The sequence below is a fragment of the Anas acuta genome, chromosome 8 (assembly GCF_963932015.1).
Source record: "Anas acuta chromosome 8, bAnaAcu1.1, whole genome shotgun sequence".
NCBI lineage: Eukaryota > Metazoa > Chordata > Aves > Anseriformes > Anatidae > Anas > Anas acuta.
In genome coordinates, this window is record NC_088986.1 from 11,924,084 (window position 1) to 11,946,477 (window position 22,394).

At 38.0% G+C, this 22,394-nt stretch overlaps 1 protein-coding gene across 5 annotated transcripts in view; it reads left to right on the forward strand.

Moving 5' to 3' along the window:
• The window catches only part of ST6GALNAC3 (ST6 N-acetylgalactosaminide alpha-2,6-sialyltransferase 3), a 236,740-nt gene extending 214,830 nt beyond the window's left edge, over positions 1 to 21,910 (forward strand). For 4 of the 5 annotated variants that reach the window (XM_068691194.1, XM_068691192.1, XM_068691193.1 and 1 more), the window contains exons 4-5: positions 12,724 to 12,831; positions 14,411 to 21,910. In XM_068691194.1, coding sequence (XP_068547295.1) covers positions 12,724 to 12,831; positions 14,411 to 14,597 — 295 coding nt within the window. In that variant the 3' untranslated portion in view covers positions 14,598 to 21,910. The remainder of the gene's footprint in view (positions 1 to 12,723; positions 12,832 to 14,410) is intronic. The other variant, XR_011099123.1, reaches the window with a different exon arrangement.
• Positions 21,911 to 22,394: the final 484 nt, after the last annotated feature.

Genomic DNA, 22,394 nt, shown 5'->3' on the forward strand with positions numbered 1-22,394 from the left:
TCTATTCCAGCCAAAACTAGGACACACAGCTTCATATTCTTTGCATCTCTTCAGATTTCACATAGATAACAGACATATCAAATGCAAGTGCAGTCAGTGCTGTCTTAATACTGCATAACAAATGTTCATACTGTTATTTGTTGGCCTGGACACTGTCTTTTTAAAAAAACACTATTGCTGAAAAAGCCTCTTAGTTCCAAGTTTTGTTTTTTTTTTTTTTTTTTTTTTTTAGAAAACAGCTCAGCTCTTGGCTTTGTACCTCAAATGTCTCTTCTCAGGGGAAAGGGAATTTAATTGCATAAAACCTACTCTGCACTGATGTTTTCCAGACAACTATTTTAAGATTAAAGTTTTAAATGGATTGACTGTCTCTGTAAGTGTATTCACATTCATACATGTCTGGAGTAAACATGCCATCTGGGGCTGCTACTTTATTTTCCTTATTGTATACTTGGAATTCATAATAAGGTTTATTTTGTGAGGAAAAATCAATAAATCATTTCAGTTGTCCCACACTTTGTATAACTAATTGTAATTAGTATAATGTCTTTGTTGGCAAGGGCTTATCAGGCAAATAGCATGAAGAGGCAAAGAAAAAGCCTCATAAAGAATGATGTTGTTTTGTAAAGCTAATTGTGATGCTATCTCTGGTATTGTGTGTGATCGAAATGTTAATTTTTAATCTGGTATTCCTTTCGGCAATGTAGCTATTAGTGTTACCTTAGGTTCTTTGCAATATAACTATATCATCAATTTTGGCACTTCTGAATTTTACAATTTGGTACCACAAAGATGTAGTCTGGAGTCATCTGCAAGTGGGCTGTAGTTTATAGTTGTAATAAATCAGCTTGTTTTAATGTTTGCTATGCAAATCCTTCAGATATGAATTCAGTAAACTTTGATGTCCTGAACTTTGATGCCCAGAGAGCAGCAGCAGCCTCTGATGTACGCTGCCAGGTGTGTGGTGTGGGCTGCCCAGGGACTGTTCGTCTGCAGAGCTTTACTGGTCATGTATCCAAACCCTAACTTGCTGATACCAAGAATTACTGAAGATGTGATGTCACTTAGAGCAATGTAATACGTGGAGGAGGAATCAGAGCATTTATTTATAAAGTGGAGGATCACTGTCCTGCTTCATGACTGTTCTAATAAATTTGGTTCGCTGGAAATTTCAAATAACTGAAGCTAATTGAATTCTCCACCATATTTGATAATTAGGCATTAGCATTGTCTGACAATGAGCTGGCTAGATGATTAGTCCTATAATTCTTGAGTTTACTATTCTCAAAAAGCTGGATTTTGTAAGACTCAGAAAATTAACTAATTTGCTACTTCAGTTGATGGCAGGGAAGCTATAAAAATTCTCCTCTAGAGCATTTCACTGCTGTTGTAATAAGTATGGAGATTTTTCTCCCAGCTTCCATTTGCACAGTTACCCTCCTGCAGTCTGTTCAATGAATATGGGGAAAAACAATCCAACATTGTCGAATGCTGAAGGAACTGCAAAGTGGACTACAAGGGAATCTACTCTGATCCATAGTTCCTCTTCCTATGCACTTCTCTGTGGCATTTGTTCTGCTTCCAAACTGTTTGCTGCTTTTTTCCAAAGGATGCTGTAGGACTGTTCGAGGGAAAAAAATGCATCATTCTTTGTCCGTTCTGCCTGATCTGTCTTGTCTGCAATTAAGGTGCTGCCTTCATTAAATTTACTTGTGTCAATGGCTGCAGACATCTGGCCTTCAAGAAGACCCTGCTGTATAAATGTAGTGGCTCTTGCAGAACAGAGGGAGAGACAAAAGCTAATTTTGCATGTTGTGAGGATATTATATTTCAAGTGGACCTTTAATTCCTTGAAATTGTATTTCAAGAGACCTCATCCTCTTCAGTCCACAATGTGTGTCAGGGAGAGGTGCCCATCAGAAAGCCAGCTGCTCTGTAGACAGCTGTGGAGAAGGAAGGGGATGCTTCAGTAGGTCAGAGGCTAGTGATTGTTTGCTTCTTTTTAGGTAGCTGGACATAGGTGACTTAATTAGGAAAGCAGTGAAAGACAAGACCTATTGCTAGCAAAAGAGTAACATGATACCTATACATATATTGTGTGTTTTATTAGATAGTACATCAAAAAAAAAAAAAGGCAAGAGAAATATTTTTTCCCTTTTCTACATTAAGGAAAAAGTTAATCTGGAAAAAGTTACAGTAGTAAAAGGGAAGGCAACATCTGTGTTAATTAGCAGTTCATCTTCAAAGCTTGACTGATGGGTTTACATTATGGCCTCTTGCATTTGAATTAAAATTCAGACCCACGCAAGTTCTTTTTTTACCTCCTTTTTTTCCATATCAGAATAATTTGTCTGGATTTAAGATTTCATTTTTCTAAAAATATTGATGTTCCATAATCTAAAATGAACTTTGGCTTGTACAAATAGGTTGTGGAGAGAACACTACTCGCTCCCTGTAGCTCCGGATTCAATTTCACAGAATGTGGCTTTGTAACACAATACGGTATTGTAGGAAGTTTCTATGGAACAGGACTAGAAGGTCTTGCATTTTTTTTTATTTCATTTTACCTACAATACTTGATGGAGAGACTTTAGCGTGCATGTTAAATTACTACTTATGTACGTGCCTTAAATGTAAGGGAGCAAATTGCAGTATGCAGCAGTTCCCTATAAGAGCTAGGGATAAGGAGATGTACTTTCTCTTAAGAAACTGTTTCTCTTGATTATTTGACAGGTAAACTCTTTGTGTCAAAGGCTGTCACCTGGGGTGTATAGTGCCTTGCACAGTGAGGATTCTCAGTGCTACTGTAATGTAAATAATTTAGCAATGAGTTAGGAATTAATTTTAGAGTATCTGGAAACACTCTTATGAATACTACAGGTGAGGAGAGATATGTTGTTAATAATGGGATGTGTACTGATGGAGGACTCATCTGTGGGTTTTTGAGTTCCCTTTTTTTCAGAGAATATTTTCCTTTCAGAAGTGAAACTTCCAATTTGTAGCCTGGTTGGTCTTCTATAAGTTTTTTGTTGGTGAGACTCCATCCTGATGAAAAGCAAAATTCTCAGATAGATGTGAAATATAGGGAGAAAAATGCCACATTGCCCTCCCCTCCATGTTAACATCAAAGAGGTAGCAATTGAATTAACACAATGACTGCAGACTATAGAAAATTCAGAAGGATATCAGCTGGTGCCCATCTGTGTCGTTCCTGTCAGCCGAGTATCTGATGCAGTGTTCTCCCCACTCGTTAGAAGAGTTAAAGTACAGTCTTGTGCTAACTGTTCTTTCATTTTCACCATAGTAGTAAGACAAAATACCTATATAATAGCCTCTGTTTCCATCCCAACATCACAGACATACAATGAGCATCTTTAGAAAGTTGTCTTTTACTTTTTTGCTTTAAAAACTAGTAACATATTTTTATGAAAAATACAAGCTTCTTTCTGCCAAGGTTAGAGGAGCACCCTTCAGTATCTTGTCTTGACAAGTTAAGAGCTATTTGAGAAATTTCTTCTGTGTTCACCTACAATAGATTTCAATAGATATACAGCTTGGAGTATTAAGTACCCTTTAATACCAAAAGAAAAGGGTGGGAAAGCCTGCCTAATTAATTCTCTTTGGGGATCCTGGATTAACTGCAGCTCTGTTTAGTTTACATCCTCCCCGGAGAAAAATGTGGAGGCCCAAGACAGCAAGTGTTGGTTTAAATGTAGATGCAGGAAGAAGTCACTGTTGTGTTTTTTTTTTGTTTGTTTGTTTGTTTTTGTTTTGTTTTGTTTTGTTTTTCTTCCCTTTGGCACACTTTTGGTTCATTTTTGGTTACAAAAGATGAAAATGTAAATCCTTTTCTGCTCCCTTTCATTCAGTGGGAAAATGCTGAACCAGCATTCACCAGATTGGCTGCAGGTTACTGGTGAAGAGAAGAGTGCATAAAGCTGCCCTCCAGAAGCCCCTGGCACAAGTCATGAAACCAGTGTCAAGATTTCAGTCATCAATCCCCATGTCACCAGCCAGCAGGAATGTGCTCTTTTGCAGTAAGGTTTTGACCAAGCCAATAGAAAGTGAAAAGTAGTGGGATGGGAGTACAGCGTAGTGCCACAACTAGCTTGCAGGTTCAAGTTATTACCCAGGGAAAGCAAATTTGGCATTACCACCCATTTGCCTCAGTCCCTGGAAACATAATTAATTGTACTGTGAAGAACGCCCTAAACTGGCATAGGCCACAAGAGTTGCATTTCCTGATGATCTCAGTCTTTCTCAGGGTGGAGTGACTTTTACTCGGGTAATTTCCAAAGAGAAAAATGACTGTAAAGATGCCAACAGCTTAGCCCTTAAATCTGCTGATGGGAATTTAGCTTCCTGTCTTTCCAAACATAATTGCATAGTTGTGATGGTTATTAGTATGACAAAAAAAAAAAAAAAAGTAGAAAAGAAAAAAAATCTGACCGATTTGTCAGTGACACCTAACACTTCTGTGGATCCTCTTCTGATTTAACCATCCATTTGCTTGTCAACTAAATCTAAATGCTAATGGAGATTTGCAGAGCCATGCCCATCAGTTTCTCTCTCTGCACTGTACACCTCCATGGGGCCCGGCTTACTGGTTATCATGCAGGAGCTGCTTGACTTCCCATCCCAGGTGGCAGCTGCAACCAGGGTATTTACAAAAGACATCTTTTCCTAATAGCTCAAACACATGCAGTGGCAACAACAATGCCTCAGACCACAATTTGTACTTACAAAAGGGAAGCAAAGGATTTGAAAGACATCAAGAGAATATGAGAATATGTATTTCTGGAAGAGAGTAGGGGAGAAAAGAAGGTTGGGACTGTTTCTACCAAAAAAGGATAGTATTTTGTTGGATCTGAGTGTGGTTTGCTGCTCTGTAAGTGGTTTGCACCAAGATCACAATTTTATCTGAAGAGTCAGTATGAGCTGCAGAAACCCAACAGCTGTAAGAAATTTAGTTAGCAGCTCTTGTTCTCTACAGGGGATGTCATTCAACATGAAAAGTGTAGCACAGATTTTCCTCTATGAGAATCAGCTTGAAAATAGTATGTATATATTGGATAGAAGGCAGGGTTTACAATGATAATTCATTAGTCTTGTTTCTTTTCTGTGTGTTTTGAATCAAGCTAGACCTCCATGATTACTATCGATAAACAGGAATTCTTTTCTCCTCTGAGCTCAGCAGCACAGGAGTCTGAAGGAGCCCTCTCTGCATGGATGAAATAGCTTCCTTCTTTTGCTGCTTGAGTTCACAACTGAGCTGAGATGCATCAAAGTCAGGTCAAGGAATTGGAAATAAGGAAACTATAGAAGCCTGGGCAGCAGAAGTCAATTTCTTTAAGTTCATTTTTTTTTCCCCCTTTGTTCCCATTTTCCATGTAGAATAGAGCAGAGAGAGAGAGAAAAGAAAAAAATTACACACAACACAAAGATTGGAATTACATGCATAAATTACTTACCCAAGCAGATGCTGTATGCATTTCAGTCATTGCAGAACACAGTCTTCCTTAATTCTAATACTGTTTTTACCTTTCTTGCCAAAAATTGTAAATACTAAGACAAATAGTTGTATTATTATTTTTTAATTAGAAACAGTTAAATACAAAGTCATAATTTCTCTATTTCCTTTTGAGATCATTCAGCAGTGTCCTTTCTATCCTTTTTTCAAGGCCATTTTGACATAGGAATTATTAATTTTTACATCTCTTTTTAAATTAGATAGTAAGGGGAGATTCTCGTGGGCTAGTTTGTGACCCAGGAGTAGCCTTTTGCTGCGTTTGTAGCAAATTCAACTGAAATGTGTGACTGACTTGTCCTCCGAGTTCCATTAGTGCAGTATTAATGTAGCTAGAAGATCTATATTTTCTAGACATCAATTGGACAGTATGCCACCTGACTTCAGTTTATTTTCAGGATTCACTGTAAGGATGATCTGCCAAGAGTTTTTTAGCTGGCAGGAGGGCATCACTTGTCTACTCCCAGGTACATCTTGATGGGCACAGTCACTGTCTGAATCTGGAATGTGGCCTGTGCTGTTCGTAATGCATTCCACTTGTTTAAGCTTTGCATGAAACCATACACGATGGATAATAAAACATCTGTCCATATATAAATGTTTCACTTTTCACAATGACCTGAAGCACCATGTGGGCCTTTGAATGTGTGAGACAGCCTGCTCACTGCTTGAGGGGCACGGGTGTTTATTATTAGATGTCCTGCATCGTTATGAATGCAAAGCAAACGCATGCATGCATGCACACATGTACAGAAGAATTAATAATTATGATAAACAACTGCCTAACAGGTATCTTTATAATGCAGAAATAGCAACCATTTTTACCAGGTGAAATCAATTCTCTGTGCTTGCATCTTGTTCATTGCTCTTCCTGTGTTATTATTTCTGCAGAACGTATATAATGAAATTATTAGCAACAAAGAACTGAGTCTTACAGAAAACAGAATTAAATCCAGGCAATTGCTAATGCTTTTCAGCATTTAGAGTATTACCCTCTCCTGTACCAAATTTCTTTCCTTTTTTTCCTCTCAAGAAAACAGCTTTTTGGCATGAGAAGTATATACACTTCTCAGAGGAGAGGTGCACAGCAAATGCGCCTTGCTGTTCTCTCCGAGGTAGGGGCATTTTGCTGTTAGCTCATTCTGATCTGTCATGTGCAAATCTACTCTTGCTACGAAGAGGAAGGCATAGACCAAACCTGTGACTTGGGGAATGTGGGTGTCTAATTTGGCAAAGAAGAGCTATTCAGCAGCTACGTTAATATCTGCTTCTTTAGGAAAAAAAAAAAAAAAAAAAAAAAAAAAAGAGAGAGAGAGAAATCTCAGTCAACATAAGTACAATAACAGAATTAATTTGGTTAGCAGAGAATTTTGTAATGGATCACCAGTCTGTGCTAGTAGATAAATTTTTCATATCATCTTCAGTTGTAAGGCAACATACTGTTATTCACAAACCTACTGTAACCCCAGGAGGAAAGAACTGGTAGTTTTCAACAAGAGAGCACAGAGGGGACATGCCCCTCATTGCTGAGGGTCACTCACCCGGAGTGGCAGAGCCAGGCAAAACCAGAGCAAGCTGACCCCTCACAGATTGACGGGATCTTGATGCCCTGCAGCATCAAGACCAGGGACATGTTTACCTGAACAGTCTAAACTAATCTTAACACTGTTCTTGAAAATATTTCTGTTTGTTTTGAACCATTTTCTACAAATGTTTTAGCATGCTGAAACACCTCTCACATTGTTAAGACTCCACTCATTGAATTACAGAACTCTTTGTTTAGACCAATACCTTTTTTTATTTATTAATCAAGGGGCCTGATAAAGCTGCTGCAAATAAAACTGTTGCTGATTCAGTACTTTTGGTAGGCAGGTCAACTGAGGATTTGAGTCTATAAACAGCCTTTATGAAAGGATACATTTTTGTCAACTAATTGGCCTGGACAATGTTGTCATTTCAATCTGTCATTGTTGAATTCCATTTTACAGCAATATTTTGAAATGAAGCAAAGAATTGTCTTGTTAATGCTTTTGGCAAGCTCTCTGTTACTTAATAGCTTCTTGAAGTCCTAAATTTCTGAGTTTTTCCCCTTAATTAGCACTCTCAGTTGACCTTCTGCGCTCTCTGATTTCTCCAAGGAAAGAATTAAAAAATAGACTTCTAAATAATTTTCTGAAATCAGATTGACTTGAAATTGCTTGTCTACAAATTGCCTCCACCTTAACAAACTTTTTTTTTTTCTTTTTTTAATTTTTTTACCACTGAACTCCTCACTGCAAATTACAATCCATTGAACCAGAGAGCTAGAATTGATTGTGCACTTAAAAAAATATCCTGGAACAACTGAATAAAGAAAAGAGCTTTCTGGAATCTTAAGGTAAAATCTCAACTCAAGTGACAACAAAACTTTTACCCAATTTGAACTCATATTCCCTTGATCATTACAAAAATATAATATACCTCCAAATTTCCCCTGATGAGGGAAGGAACTTTTTTTTCCTTTGTTTAGCCTACACCAAAGCATGGTTATAGATGCCAAAGAAGGTGAATTTCAGTATACAATATTTTTATGAGGCATTCTCTACTCCAGCTTCTTTACATCAGTTTCGTATTGGAAAGCTAAGGAAGAAGAACCCAATTGCTTACATTTTAAATTATTTTTTTATTAACGTTTTATGTATCACACATTACAATTCTAGCAATCCTAGCCTAAATAGTGTTATAGTGATGTTGTTGTTGTTGTTTTACCACTTTCTTCTATAATATAGAAGGTAAGTCTTCTTAACGAGTTGTGAGGAACTGTACTTAGTTCTTTCTACCGGAGTTTACAGAAGCATGGGTCAAATTGCAAATTTTATGTTTTGCAACTTGCAAATGAATAGTAATCTTGGCACTTGCTTTTCTATTCTGAGCTGAAATAACAACATTTTAAACAGTTAAACCTTCACTAAGAGCAAAATAGGCTAGCATACACTTTGTTTTAAGCATCTTAATTGATTTCATTGGTCTTTTCAATTGTTTAATGCTGAGCATAGGCCTGTGTACTTTCCAGGCATGCTGGATGGTATTTAGCAGAATGAATTTCACCCTGATAACTAACATTTCTTTAAGAATCCTTATAAAGTAGGAAGTATGCAAAATAAACTTTCATTCTCAAGGTAAACAGAGAAAATAACTTTTTGTGAGCATTGCCTTTTTATTGCTGCATCCAGCTGTAAATCATGTCTTGAAAGCAAAATCATCTTCTTTTTAAATGCATTTTTTGAAAAATAGTGCATTATTTTCTCTTGAGCTGTTGAGACAATTTCCTGCCTAGATCTGGTGCCCCATCAATTCTAGAGTATAAGAAAAAGTCACTCGGAGCCATAGGGAACAATTTTGGATTTGCTGCACACACATATATCACAATAGATTTGCCTATAGTACTTCAGCAGATGATGCTTAACAAACTCCTATTTTCACTATTTTGGGATTAATGTTCATATTCCTTCAGATTTGTGCAGTAACATAGACTCATGCTATGTGTAACTGGAGGATTCTTTTACTTTCAGTGTGCAAAATTTGAAATTTGAATGCAATTACAGTAACAGGAGAAACTCTTTCAAATGAGTCTCAAAAAAACTCTGGCCAAAAAACATGAAAAACTCTCCTGTAGAGAGAGAAATTGCATGCATGGTGTTAGCATAATAGCAAAGGCTGAGACACTGCTTTGCACTACGGTTTTATGGGATGATATTTTAAAAAGTATTCAGAGATTTATGACTTTTTAGGGACAACTAAAATTGTTTTCACACTTTTAATATTGCTTTCATTAGAATGTTGAAAGTCTGTTTATGGTATCAGATTGAATTCTAAGGTGTTACCAAATCATCCAGAGTCCCCACTGCTTAAGTGTATTCCCTCATATTCCTACGTATCTTCAGAGGAAAGGGAAAAATGGGAGGAATATAAGTGCTTTGTTTTAAAGTACATAATCTATATTCTGTCATGTACTTGATCTCCCAGGGAAGGTATCTGGGAACTCACTCTGCTGTTTTTATTTATCTTTCCAATGTAGTATATAGATGAGAGTACTAAGGTCCAATGGTGTTAAAACAGGACATGAAATATTGATTAACTCTTTTTTAAAATTCCGTCTTCCTCCTGAGTATAGCAAATTTCAGATCCTACTGCCAATATAGTACTCTCCAATAAACCTCCAATATTGGAAGGGTCCTGATCTTCGCAGTGTTTTTATAAATGGTTATTATGATTCTAAATGGCTTTAAAAGTTCAAGGATAGTGTTCCTCTGGTACAAAATCAGAAAGCAAGTCAGAAGCAGTACAGCTGTTTATCATGGCAGGATGTTGCCCTGAAGTAACATGAACCAGGCTGGGAATTCTCCTTGCTAGACAGCAGAAGAACATTTTGTTTGAAGCAACGGAGACCCTAAAGGGACACATAAACAGATGTACAGTTTTGTGGCTATAAGGTGTCAAGCAAAGAAGCACAATTACAATTGGTCTCCACCTAATGAAAGATGGGTATTTAACACCCAGCCTTTTGTTCCCACTTGTCATTCTTCAGCACTAAGTTAACCCTCTATTTCTTGCTTCTGGAATGCTCCTCTACTCTACAAAGACAGCTCAACAGTTTCCCCAAGGGAGTTTCCCCAAGGATAAAGACTTTTCAGGAAAAGTAGAGATAGAAGTTCTTCATGCAGTCTAACCTGTGGGGAATGCTAGACATGGACAAGGAAGAGAAGATGTAACCCAAGGTCCTTTGAGTGTTCTTGAGTACAGGAAAACTCTCCAGGAGTTGAGATAGTTGTTTTTCTCTTAAAAAAAAAAAAAAAAAAGGAAAAAAAAAAAAAAGATTTGTTTGAACTGCTGGAATTTCTTTAGGAATGTAAAGCTCTTGGAGTTTATCTAATTTCCACAACAGTAAGCATTCATCAGAGCAGAAATTTGATTCTCAGTTTTGTATGTGTCAGGTCAGTGTTATTATAAAGGTTGTACAACTACTTTTTTACCAATCTTCTTAATCTTACCAATCTTACTTTGTCCAACTTCAACAAGAAAGAGCAAGGAAATAACACCAAATCTGAGCTGAATGCCACTGACTGACAGATTAACCAGGGGAAGTTACCATGGTATTGTGTTGGGTCTGTCTGAGCTGGAGTCACCTTTTCCCTGCAGCAGCCCACACAGTGCTGTGCTCTGCACTCGTAGCTGGAACAGCACTGGTATCATTCCAGTGTTGTCTGTTGCTGCACAGTGCTGGCACAGCATCAGGCCTCCTTCCAAGCCCCCAAGAGCCAGCAGGCTGGGGGTGGGCAAGTGATGGGGAGGGGACATCACCAGGGCAGCTGACCTAAACCAACCAAAGAGATATTCCATAATGCCTGATATCACACTCAACAATAAAAGGGGGGGCTCTTGTGGGGGAGGGGGCTGTTCCTCCTGAACAACCACTACACGGTTGTGTAGTTGAGGACCTGCTTCCCAGGACGTGGCCGAACACTGCTTGCTGATGGGAAGTAGAGAATAATTTTTTCTCTCTCTGTGCTTCCGTGCGGACTGATTGTTTCTTTTGTTTCTGTTTTTCCTCCCCATTCCCTTTCCCTTTAATTAAACCTTTCTCATCTCAAACCTCGAGTTCTCTGTGTTGTATTTTCTCCCCCTTCCTCTTTGAGGAGAGGGGGAGTGAGAGAGCGGTTGTGATGGAGCTCAGCTGCCCACCTGAGTAAAACCACCACAGGTGTGTCCTTGCTCTGAATCAGGAAGAAGCACCTGAAGTTGGTTCTTGTGTTTCACAGGAAAGTTGGGTTTTACAGGCCAGATGAGTTGCTGTATGATATATATATGTGTGTGTGTGTGCGTGTGTGTGTACATATATATATCTATATGGGTTTTGTTTGTTTGTTTGTTTGTTTGTTTGTTTGTTTGTTTGTTTGTTTTTTCCCCCACAGGAAAGCTTTATTCCTACCTCAGGATAAAAATGTTTTCAGACTTTTTTGTTGATGGGGAAAACTGATTTGCACATAAGCCTACCTGGGAGTTCTTTTGCAGCCAAACTTAATTGAGTGCAAACCTTAGGTTATTTTAACTTATGATGGAGAACAGACTGCTCCCTGCTGTACCCGAAAGCCAAAAGCTAAAAGACGTGGCATAGAGCTACACTATCGCCTCCTCTCACTCGCACATGGCTGAAAGTTAGGGCTCTATTAAGATGGTTTCATTACTTCTGTGGTGTCTTTCTTTGGAAACTGGATATGTTATTTATAATTTCAAGATAATGATTTTCATTGATTTCAGTCAAACTGAAAGCAGTACATGCACAAAGCTGGACTTCAGCCAGTTTGTAAGCATTGAGTACTAAGTGTATTCTTATTACTTATGAGGTTTTAAAGTAGTAAGTGTTGCTTGCCCAGATTATATTGGGTGATTTTCTTGACTCCCAGTCTGCCATTGGTAATGCTTGTGTGAGTAGAGTGAACAAGGTTTGGTCTGTAATTAACAATGCGCACATTTGCATACATAGCCAGTATGTGACCAAATCCTTGCAGATAATACTTTTGGACTGATTTAATGGGACTAGTTATTTGAACAAAGGTTATCGATTTGGGCAGCATCCTCTTGTGCTTTTTTCTCTGTGTTATTATCTTAACAACAGCACAAGTTTGTGTAAAGGGATGCACACAAAGTTCTGTTTTTCATTTACTTGTGTTCAACGGTTTTCTACCAAAATGGCCTTGAAAGTTTCATCTCTGTGTGAATTTTCTCGCAGAGGATAGCCCACTGCAAATTCATATTTTGCTTGGGGAAGAGGATAGTGCATACCCACATGCATGCAGCAGAAACCCTGCCTGTAGTTTGCTTTCTGGCTAACTTTATCTCATTTTACACACTCTAGTAATTGTTATCTTTTGGTTGTACAAATAAATAAATTATTTTACATCTCATGGGAGATGCATTGCTTCACTTCATATATTTAACATGGTATTTTTTTCTGTGGACAATAGCTTGAGGCCCCATGCTGGCAAGAATGAGAGCATATCTATAAATAATTCAATATAATTCAAAATAATTGTATGGTTTTGACAGATTGTCAAGTTGCTTAATGCCTTTTGTCCCAGGTAATAGATTATATTTCTTTGATAAAGTGTGGGTAATTTCTCATTGCAATTTGTTTTGTGTATGTTGTATTTTTACAGAGTCCAGTCAGGTTCATATCTCAGTACGGGTTGGTTTACCTTAATTTTGGCTATGGATGCCTGCTATGGAATTCACGTCTATGGGATGATAAATGACACCTACTGCAAGTAAGATCACAGGAAATTATTTTCATGCATCTACAATTCTGATGTCTTGTCAAAATTTCACAATTGATTTTAATATCATAAATCCAAAAAATGGATCAGGCAGCCATTTCCCAATGTTTTGCATTGATGTGACACTATATTGTCAGCATACTTAGTACTGATATGGCATTTGTTGTTGGTAAAATAAAAACATTTACAAAGTCTAACATCAGATGTCATAAGGAACTATTTTTAATCAAAGATCTTTTGCAGTTTCTGAATTAGCTGGAAACCAAGTATGTTCCTATTCTTTTGATAAAATGTACTTACTTTACTGCTATAGAGGAAATATTAATATATTAGTTCTCTGAATGCCAAATACACCTGGAAGTGAAAGAAACTGATTAGTCCTGGATAGTTACCCGAAATTACATATCACAACCACTGAGCAACCTGCTTGAACTTTCTAGGTTATATATGGCTTGTTTTGAGTAGTAGGGGGTTTCTAATTAGATAATAAAACAAGTCCTGCAAGCTTTATCACAGTAAACTGACATAAATTCCAACCAACTACTGTTAGTGACCTTACAGTGACAATGGATTAATCCTATTGTCAGAAGTATAACTCCAAACACAATTTTTAAAAGTCCAAGTTAAGTGCTTTAGTCTACAGGATAAGGTAGCAAAATATAAAATGAAACTATTCTTCATTCACAAAAGCAGGAAATGTCATAAACAATATATGATGCAAGTCCAAGTCTATTTTTCTGTACCTAGGCTGGTTTAAGTCCTGCATATAACCAGTTCAGGGGTCCTCAGCTCCTAGAGTAATGTCTTCATGCAGATGCTCACTCCATATTCTGTGTCACTCCAGCGTGGGAGTCATTCCTGGCAGACACCCCCCCCGCCCCCCCCAAAAAGAGGCATTTGAGTCACAGCTGTTTAATTAGGATATCATAAGAGTAGAGAGACTTTTCAGAACTTGCAGATCCCACTGATTGAGTCATCCAGATGGAACGAACATATGTTGTTCTTTGTTTATGAAAACACAGTAGGTGCCCTGAGATGAGGAGTGACAGGACTAAAGTTGTCCTCACAGAGTTCAGCCGAGCTGTCATTGCATAGCCTTGATATAAAACCAGCTAATGGCATGATAGCACTTCAGTCTGTTGACAGCAGATAAGGATGGGTTTCCTTAAAGCTGCAGTTCTGCCTGTATCACCTCCTTGTAATGTATGTTATTCTAACATTAATTAGCCAGTCCAAGAACCGGTTTCAAACTTGGGACTACTTGATGAGAAGACTTTGCTTAGGGATAGAGCCTCCTGGACTGATTGTTCCTCAGAGTCAAATAAAACGTGTGGTACCCATAAGAGCTGGCACCTCAGCTCCTTGCTGACTGATGAGTATATGTCAAGAGATACGCTTAGCTTCATTTTCTACATCAAAATTCATACAAGTCATGCTGTAATGAAAGCCCTTGTGCAATTTAGCAAAGGAGCTGAGATGCCAAAACCTGGAAGGAATTTCAGTGAATTCAACTGCAGTATATAATGTTTTTCTTGAAAATAATACTTAAGACTATCTTTTCTTTCCCTAGGTCAGAAGGCTTTCGTAAAGTTCCCTACCACTATTACGAGCCAGGAAGAGATGAGTGTGAGGAATACTACCTGCATGAAAATGCTCCATATGGAGGCCATAGGTTTATCACGGAAAAGAAAGTATTTGCTAAATGGGCCAAGAAACACTCAATAGTATTTACACACCCCAACTGGACAGTGTCTTGATAGTGGTTTTCTTAACTCTCCCTTAATAGCATAGTATTACAAAAATGTCTCAGTTTACAATAATTCTGCTTACATCTGGCAGGCCTTTCTCAGCCTAAGTAACACTAAACTAAAAAGTAGAAGACAAAGAAGGTGATGGTTCAGTAAGCAAAATTGATCAAACTGTGGAAGGCAGACACATGGCTTGTTATTTCTTAGGGTTTTACTCCACATAATGCACTTTATACTTTAACTGGATTTTACTTCAGTAGTTAAAGGCGGATGAGATTTCCTGTATATACAGGTGCACACAGGGAACATGGTGGTTCTTGAAAACTTATTCAGTATCTTAGTTAATTAAAATTTGTATTTGCAACTCATTTGCAGTACTGATAGTATTGCAGCACTAGTTCCATTTGCAGTATGGAGAATATTCCACAAAGGAAATATGAAGAAATATACAGACCTCCAAGGTCTGCTTGTCTTATTATGAGTAAGCAAATGTTAGGAAACCACCTAAATACATTGATACATGTGAGCACTTGCATATGCGGTAAAATTAGAGATGAGCTAAACGTGGTTCTTGAACTGCACACAACTTTCCACATTTTTTTTCCAGCAACACTGGACTTAGCAAAGACTGTGTGCTGCAGCCCACACCAAACCTTTGCCTGTTGTAACTATCCTGCTGTCAGGATCCAGGTATGTTAAGGTTGGCACATGAACATCTCCAGTTGTGCCTCTGAGTTGCTCCAACATCCAAATACTCGTATTTTGACAGTATTGCCTTTGCAGCCATAACAACAATTCCTCTCTCCACTTTTCCATGTTTAAAAATGGGGACAGTATCTATCTACCTCACAAGGGAATTGTGAGGATTAATTTAAGTCCATAAAGCACATTGCTGATAAAGAATGCTACGGCATTTATTCTTAACACAAAAGCAATGGTACCTGTCATTTATTCTTGTCTGTTGGGTATTTGAAGAAAGTGATGGCATGTCTGGATATGATGGCAGATTACTCTGTGTGTCCTCGTTCCTACTGAGGATAATTTGTAATAGTTCCCTCAGCTTGCATTGCTTCAAATGGAGTTGAAAGAACTAACCACCTCACAGTGTTATCTACACATCAAGAAGCAGTTCAAGAATTTTAAAATATACTCATCTCTAGTTGAAATATGTGTTTCCAAGCTTATTCTCGTGGAAAGTTTTCAAGTGCAGCAGACTCATTCTTAATATGACCATAATTCAACTAAGCATGTGAGTTTTATTTAAACTGTATTTAAATTAATGCTTTAAGTTTAGAATGTGTCCTAAGAATATTTTAACATCTGGAATGTCAGATTCAACACTGTAATAGCCAATACTGTGAACACTTGAAAGAGTTATGTGTGGAACATGACACACAGGGTTTACTCATGCTACTTTAACATTAAACAATAGGAAACTTTGTATGCTTTTGTAAATCATAAAAAGGGGAAGTAAAAAAGATATTTTTACATGTAAGTATTTGTATACTATTTCCTATTGTATATTTGTACATATAAATCTATATTTTATATGCTCATAGCATATATATATATATATTCTCATCATCAGCTGCAACTCTTATAGGATGGGGACAAAAACTCTTTACCAGTGTTACTCCTCCTGGTCATTGGTTTCCTGTTCCTGTTGGTAGGTGATACTAGGGTATAATCTCTCTTGCCCTTTGTATTGTCTACTGTAAATGCAGCTTTCTGATTTTATTTTCAATATAGCTCAGCTTTCACTGCTTACTTTAGTGCTTTAAGTGTTCATGCTGGTTAGACAAAGGCTGGGGCCATTCCTATGATCATGGATGAATACCTATATTGAAATACAGGCTCTGTTCCACATTCCTGTGACTTGATATCTCACCTTCCTGCTTGGAGAAAGAGAACAATAATACTTTCCTACTCCCTGTCTTGACTGACTTTCTTTTAAGCTCTTGAGACAGATATTCTCATTTGCAATGTATTTGTATAGTGCCTTGCAGAAGAGGTGCCCAACATATCTGAAGGCTACAGGCAATGTACAAGCAATATTTTTAAACTGGCTGTTTCTTGTCCCTGGAGTTTACAATCAATCGTAGGCTAATACAGCATGGGATGAAATCCAGAGGGGAAAGGGTCATGGATGCATGAAGGGTTGTAGTAGCAAAAGACTGTGAGCTAGATTTATTGCTATATGCATATTCATCTTTTCAGTTTAGATGGATGGCTGGATAGACAGAAAGCTAATAAGGAAATTGTAATGAAGGATTTGAAGAATGCAGGGCACACAGAAAAAGGGACAATGTTCCACATATTTTGTACAGGGAAACATAGGACAACCTATAGCTCCCCTGTGAGAAGAGGAGGTGAAAAAGAGAATATCAGTTGAATTGATCTTGTGTTTAGAAGGTATTTGGGTTACGAGAAAGTTACAATGGAAGTGCTGCACACAAAAGTGCAGTTGGGCTTGGACCCATGAGAAATGTTCTTACAAAGCATAGACTTTATCCCAGCAAGCACAGCATCAGGATTCTGCCTGAATTGTGTTTGCATGCAAGACCATTTTTAAGCCTGAGAATTTTTTTTAAGATAATTAAGGCATGCCAAACTACCATGAATGTGTTGTAAAATATGTGCTTCATCCTGCAGCTCTTTGTAGAGTGCTTGCATGCTGTATGAAACAATATCTCGTGCTATGGCTAGCTAAGAAATATGTAGCTCTAAGAACAGCTAAATGTACAGCAAAAATGAGAATGTCATTAAGAGTGCAGTTGTCACAGAGCAAAAGTAAAAGTGTTGCTCTCTTTTTGTAGAGGGGCTTGGATGTGCAGTGAGATCCACTTTTAGAAACATTGCAGCAGACTTCATTCACAGTAGAGTAAATGAACATCAGTTCCCTTATTTAAATGAGACTGTCTTTAGCATAAACTAAACATATTTGCATGATTTTTATTATATGAGTAAGGAACTGTGACCGCTGTGTTAAAGATAATTCTACAAAGAAATGACTTTGTAGGAATTTGTTAAAAATCAGCATTGTGGTACTGAAGAAAAAAAATTCAATGCTTGGCTGTGCAGTAAGAAACCTTGATGATTCACCTTCTGAGAGCAGTTAAGACATCAGTTGAGAATCATTTATTAATTCTTTGAAATAAAGCCTACTACAGTTTACCTGAATGTAATCAGATCCTAATTGCTTATTCATTCAGGCAGTCCTATTTTAATCAACTAGTTATGTGTATAAAACAAGCAGGGAGTTTACCATGGGTTTTCAAAATAGATCTTCCCATTGCTGCTAATAGAGGGATACTTACAGATGATTTGGCTTTTTTTCCCCATCAGTCAGCTAAGTAGTCATCAAATATTTCTTTTGTAATTTAGTTGGTTGTTGAAAAGACACTTTTAAAAATATACATTTTTGGCTTGCCATAGCCTTAGTTTTGATAAAAGTTTAAATTTTAATATACTTTCTGTTGCAGTACCTTCTGATTTATATTTTCCCAGGAAAAAAAAAAAAAAAAAAAGAGATCTTAAATAAGAGCAGAATTTTTCTAAATCTTTTTGACTAGCTAATTACCAATTCACAGTTAATTAACTGAATAATGAAAAAAATTATTTTTGTTTTCCAAACAGATACAGCAGACACGATCCCAACCTTCTCATTCCCCCCAGATGTCCAGATTACTTCCCTCTTATACCATGGCCTCTTCACAGAAAGAAAGCAGTAGTGTATGTATCCAGCCAAATTCCCTTCCCATCTGGGCTGGGAGGCTCCATCTGCAGACTGCTTGTATCAGTTACAGCAGTAAGCAGGAAGGGCTGAGGAAGAGTTCTACTGAGGAGCAGATGGTGTTCCAACTTCTAAAAAATGTCCCTAAAATGTTTGAGGAGTGGAGTACCATTGATCTCTCCTGCAAATACTTTCCCAAATACTCTGTTTCTTAGTGTGCCATTAGCTCCTATCTAGATATGTTGTTCCACTCCCCACTGCTGATTACCAGTGAAGAGAAAATGTCTTTTGCAGGCAAAGGCAAAGGCAAATTCCATGTTGTCAAAGATGTCTATATAAGCACCACCAGGGAGGAAGAAGTCAGCCTGGCACAACTTGAGTTATGTGTAGAGGACCCACTTCTACAGATTTAGGAATTTCTGAGGACTCAATTCAAAAGTAATGGAAATCACTTTGGCAAGTTCAGACCATGAGTAGAGCAACCATCCCAGTAAAATTTTTGCACTCCAGGGTACTGAGGTAAGCAGAGTTTTGTCTGAGAAGCACCATGTGCACATAATGCATTGCATAGTTGATGATGTTAAAGAGGAGCCCATCCAACACAAGGAGGGCTGATGCAGGCAGTGCTCAGTCACCTGGTAATGGTCCAGACAAAAGTAGGGCCCCACACAAAGAAAACTAGCAACAGAATACAAATGCTCAACCAGAGGACATGTCCAGGTAAGTACAAATTAAATAAGTAATCACTCATGAATTATATCTGGATGGTGTTCATAGCAAGTAGAAAATCAGAAGCACTTCCCAAATAGATGCTTAAATGTTGCTGACAATATTTTTCTGCACGTATCATAGAGCACATGTTGTTAGTGGTGCTTGAGCAAGTCTGAGGCTTGTTTATGAGAAACCTTAGGGGTAGCCTTATGAGGGAAACTTGGTGTCAGTGCTAAAGGATCACACAGGAGCTGTCTGGGGGCATTTCTATGTACCACATACATCGGAGAATCGTGTATTTACTAAAAAGGGCTGTTTCTCCTGACTAGGTATAATTAGCTCTTTTTGAGCAGAAAGTGTTTCATTTTCAGCAGATGTGTCTCATTCTGTTCCTTCTTTCCTGGGAGGATGCAGAGGAATGTGACTTAACCATGGGGGAGTGAAGAATGATATGGTGAATAAATAGCCAGCTACCAGGTTCATATGTATTTCTCTGTCTGTTGTTGTGACATACAGCTAATGACAAAGCAAAAAAACGAGCTTTTTGTAAGGTTTGTATTGCATAACCCACAAAAGTCTCATGTGTGTGGTCTGCGCTGGAGTCTCAGGCAAACCCTCCAGAAAGAGACTGAAGGAGAAAGAGGCAGTCTCTCCCAAGTGAAAGGGAAGGCTTCCGTGTAATGTGTGGCATCCCAGGACCCACTCCTCAGCTTTTGTAGGCTCATGTAGCCTCAGCTTTGGGTCCTTTCCAACCCTGTTAAAATATGTATATTCTCCAGCTGACTTACACAGCCCCTGAACTGCACAAAATCTGCCCCATTCCCTTCCTTGGGTGGGGCCAGGGGACTGCTGATGCTGCAGCAGGGCTGAGGAGCAACAGGCAGGGACACTGAAGTCAGCAGTGACCTCACTGGGGGCACAGTCTCACCTCAGGTGCTGAACAGTTTTTTGAATGAGGTGTGAAAGAGCTCACTGGGGTTTGGTTATTTGTTTAATTTTTTTTAAGGTTAACTCACAAAGAATCACCATTTTATGGGTGTCTAAAACAGCTGATTTCACATCTTTTTTTTGCATTGCTTGCTGCAATTTCTGGGACTTCATGAAGATATGCAGCTGTCAGCATCTGCCACTGCTGTCCTGATTTACTGGCCATAAAGAGATTGTAAACTTGAACTAATGCATGTTCTAACCATGTATTATGCATGATAGCATGTTATATATTTTATTCTAACACTGTAATAAATAATGTAAGTTGTGTGTAAATGTAGTTTAAGTAGCAGAAGTAGTGCTTTTTCTTACTTTCATATCATGTGTTGTCCAGAGCACTTTGCTGGAGCTCTGTGAGTGCCATTAGCAGCTGGCAGCATAGAAATTGTTGAAACCAGTCAGGAAGTATTTACTAAACTTGACATTTTTCATTAGAATATCAGAAATAGTTAAACTTGTTTTCATGAACCTACTTCAGTGCTCACAGTCACAATTTTGTGTCCTGTTATAAGGAAAACTTCACAAGTGTAAGAGAATGACTTCATTGACACAGGTAGTGTTGAGATGCTGGCAGGGCAGCAGTCACAAGTTTTGATATCTGTGGCATCTCTTTAATGGGAATTGCACATGTAGAAGAGTAGCAAAGATGCCAGCAGCTTTTTCATATTGTTGCTGCTGAAAATAGTATTTCTGAGGATGGCTGGAGCAAAAAATTGGGTGCTCACTGCTCTTTTGGCAGTTAAACTGTCCCCTCCTCACACACAGACTCTCACACACATCTGCAAACATGAAGAGTGCCTACAGGGAAAGCCTTTTTTTCCAGATAGTGGCAAGTCAGAACAAAGAAGACTAATCTCTTATGTGGCAAACATAGGCTGTAGTACTTGTTGATTCATGTTTGTTCTGTATGTTTTTGGAGCCTGTGTCTACATTAGTGAGAAATGAGCTCAGCTGGATCAGCTCTGTAGCCTGAAACTGTTAGTGCTAAGTACTTGATAACCACACCATACACAGTCTCTAGTTTGGTCCCGTGGGCTGAATGCCACATCTTTTAGTTTTATCAGAAAGGAATCAAGTCCGTGGCCTGAGGAACGCTCCATCATGCAATACAAACCTTGTTGAATGGGGCTACTATAATGGTCTGCCCCTTAGGAAAGTGAAATTTCTTTTAGCCCATCTTTTGGATAAATAGAAGCCCTTTGGGTTTTACTTATTTATTTTTCCGCAGTCTTTCCATGAGTTCCCTCTTTTCATAGGTATTTTTCTTTCAAGTATGAGATCTGGTCCCTTCTGTCAGGTTATGGGAGATGAAAGCTCTTGACTCCTAAAATAGCATCCAAATGTGGTGTAGGACCATGTAATCCAGTAGGGGAGCAACATGGAAAGTTTGATGAAGAGTTAATCGTGATTCCACTTGTGGATGTGGTTTTAGCATGAACATGTTGAATGCTTGCTAATGTATCCATTGTTTTTTATATACAGCACCCCATTCAAAATTCCCTTCATCATTTTTCCAGGGTATTTTTTGTTGTTGTGGTCTTCCAGTTATATCTGTATATGTGTGCACATGTGCGTGTATATACAGTATACAATCCTTTTTCTGTTCTTATACAGTTGCTACTATATGCTTCTAGGAAAATGATGTAGAAAGTTCATGTTATGCTACTTATTACATGTATTCTTTGGTTGCCTTTTTGTAGTGCTGAACAGTGTATTCATAGCAGATATCATTGTAGACTTAGAAAACTTTCATGCAATTTATTTTAGATGTTTTGCCATGTGCTACATGCTACTTAGTTTTTGCTCTCACTTGGAGAATGTGCTTCTATGTACTTGCTAAATTGTGCCTGGGATATTTTAAAAATATGAATAAATGTATACAATTTTCCAATATCTCTTGCTGGATATGTTTTATCTGACATAATTTGTGTATAATTTCGTGCTAAGCACTTTTATTCTTATTGATGTATATGCCACTGTAATCATATCTGACAGTTCACTGAACTCAAAGAAAACAAGATCTCTGTTCTAGAAAGTACTATACTCTGCAGCATGCAAACATGAACTATGCCTAAATTATTTCTTAATTGACATTATGGATATCTAAGGCATCTATCCCAAACATACCAAGTAATTTTGGGAAACCTGCTCACAAAACCTACACATAGAAGAACAAGAAATGTGTTCGTTTCTTTGTGTAAATGCACCTGCACACACACACAGAAATGGAGATTTGTAGGAAAAGTATATTGGATCCCATCCATAAAATTACATCCTTCCAGCACTCTCTCAGGCTGCAGCACTTTCAGAAGTCATGTCATGCAAACCCTTAGTGGACATTCACCACTTACCTGAGAGACTTCTGTGAGACTGAA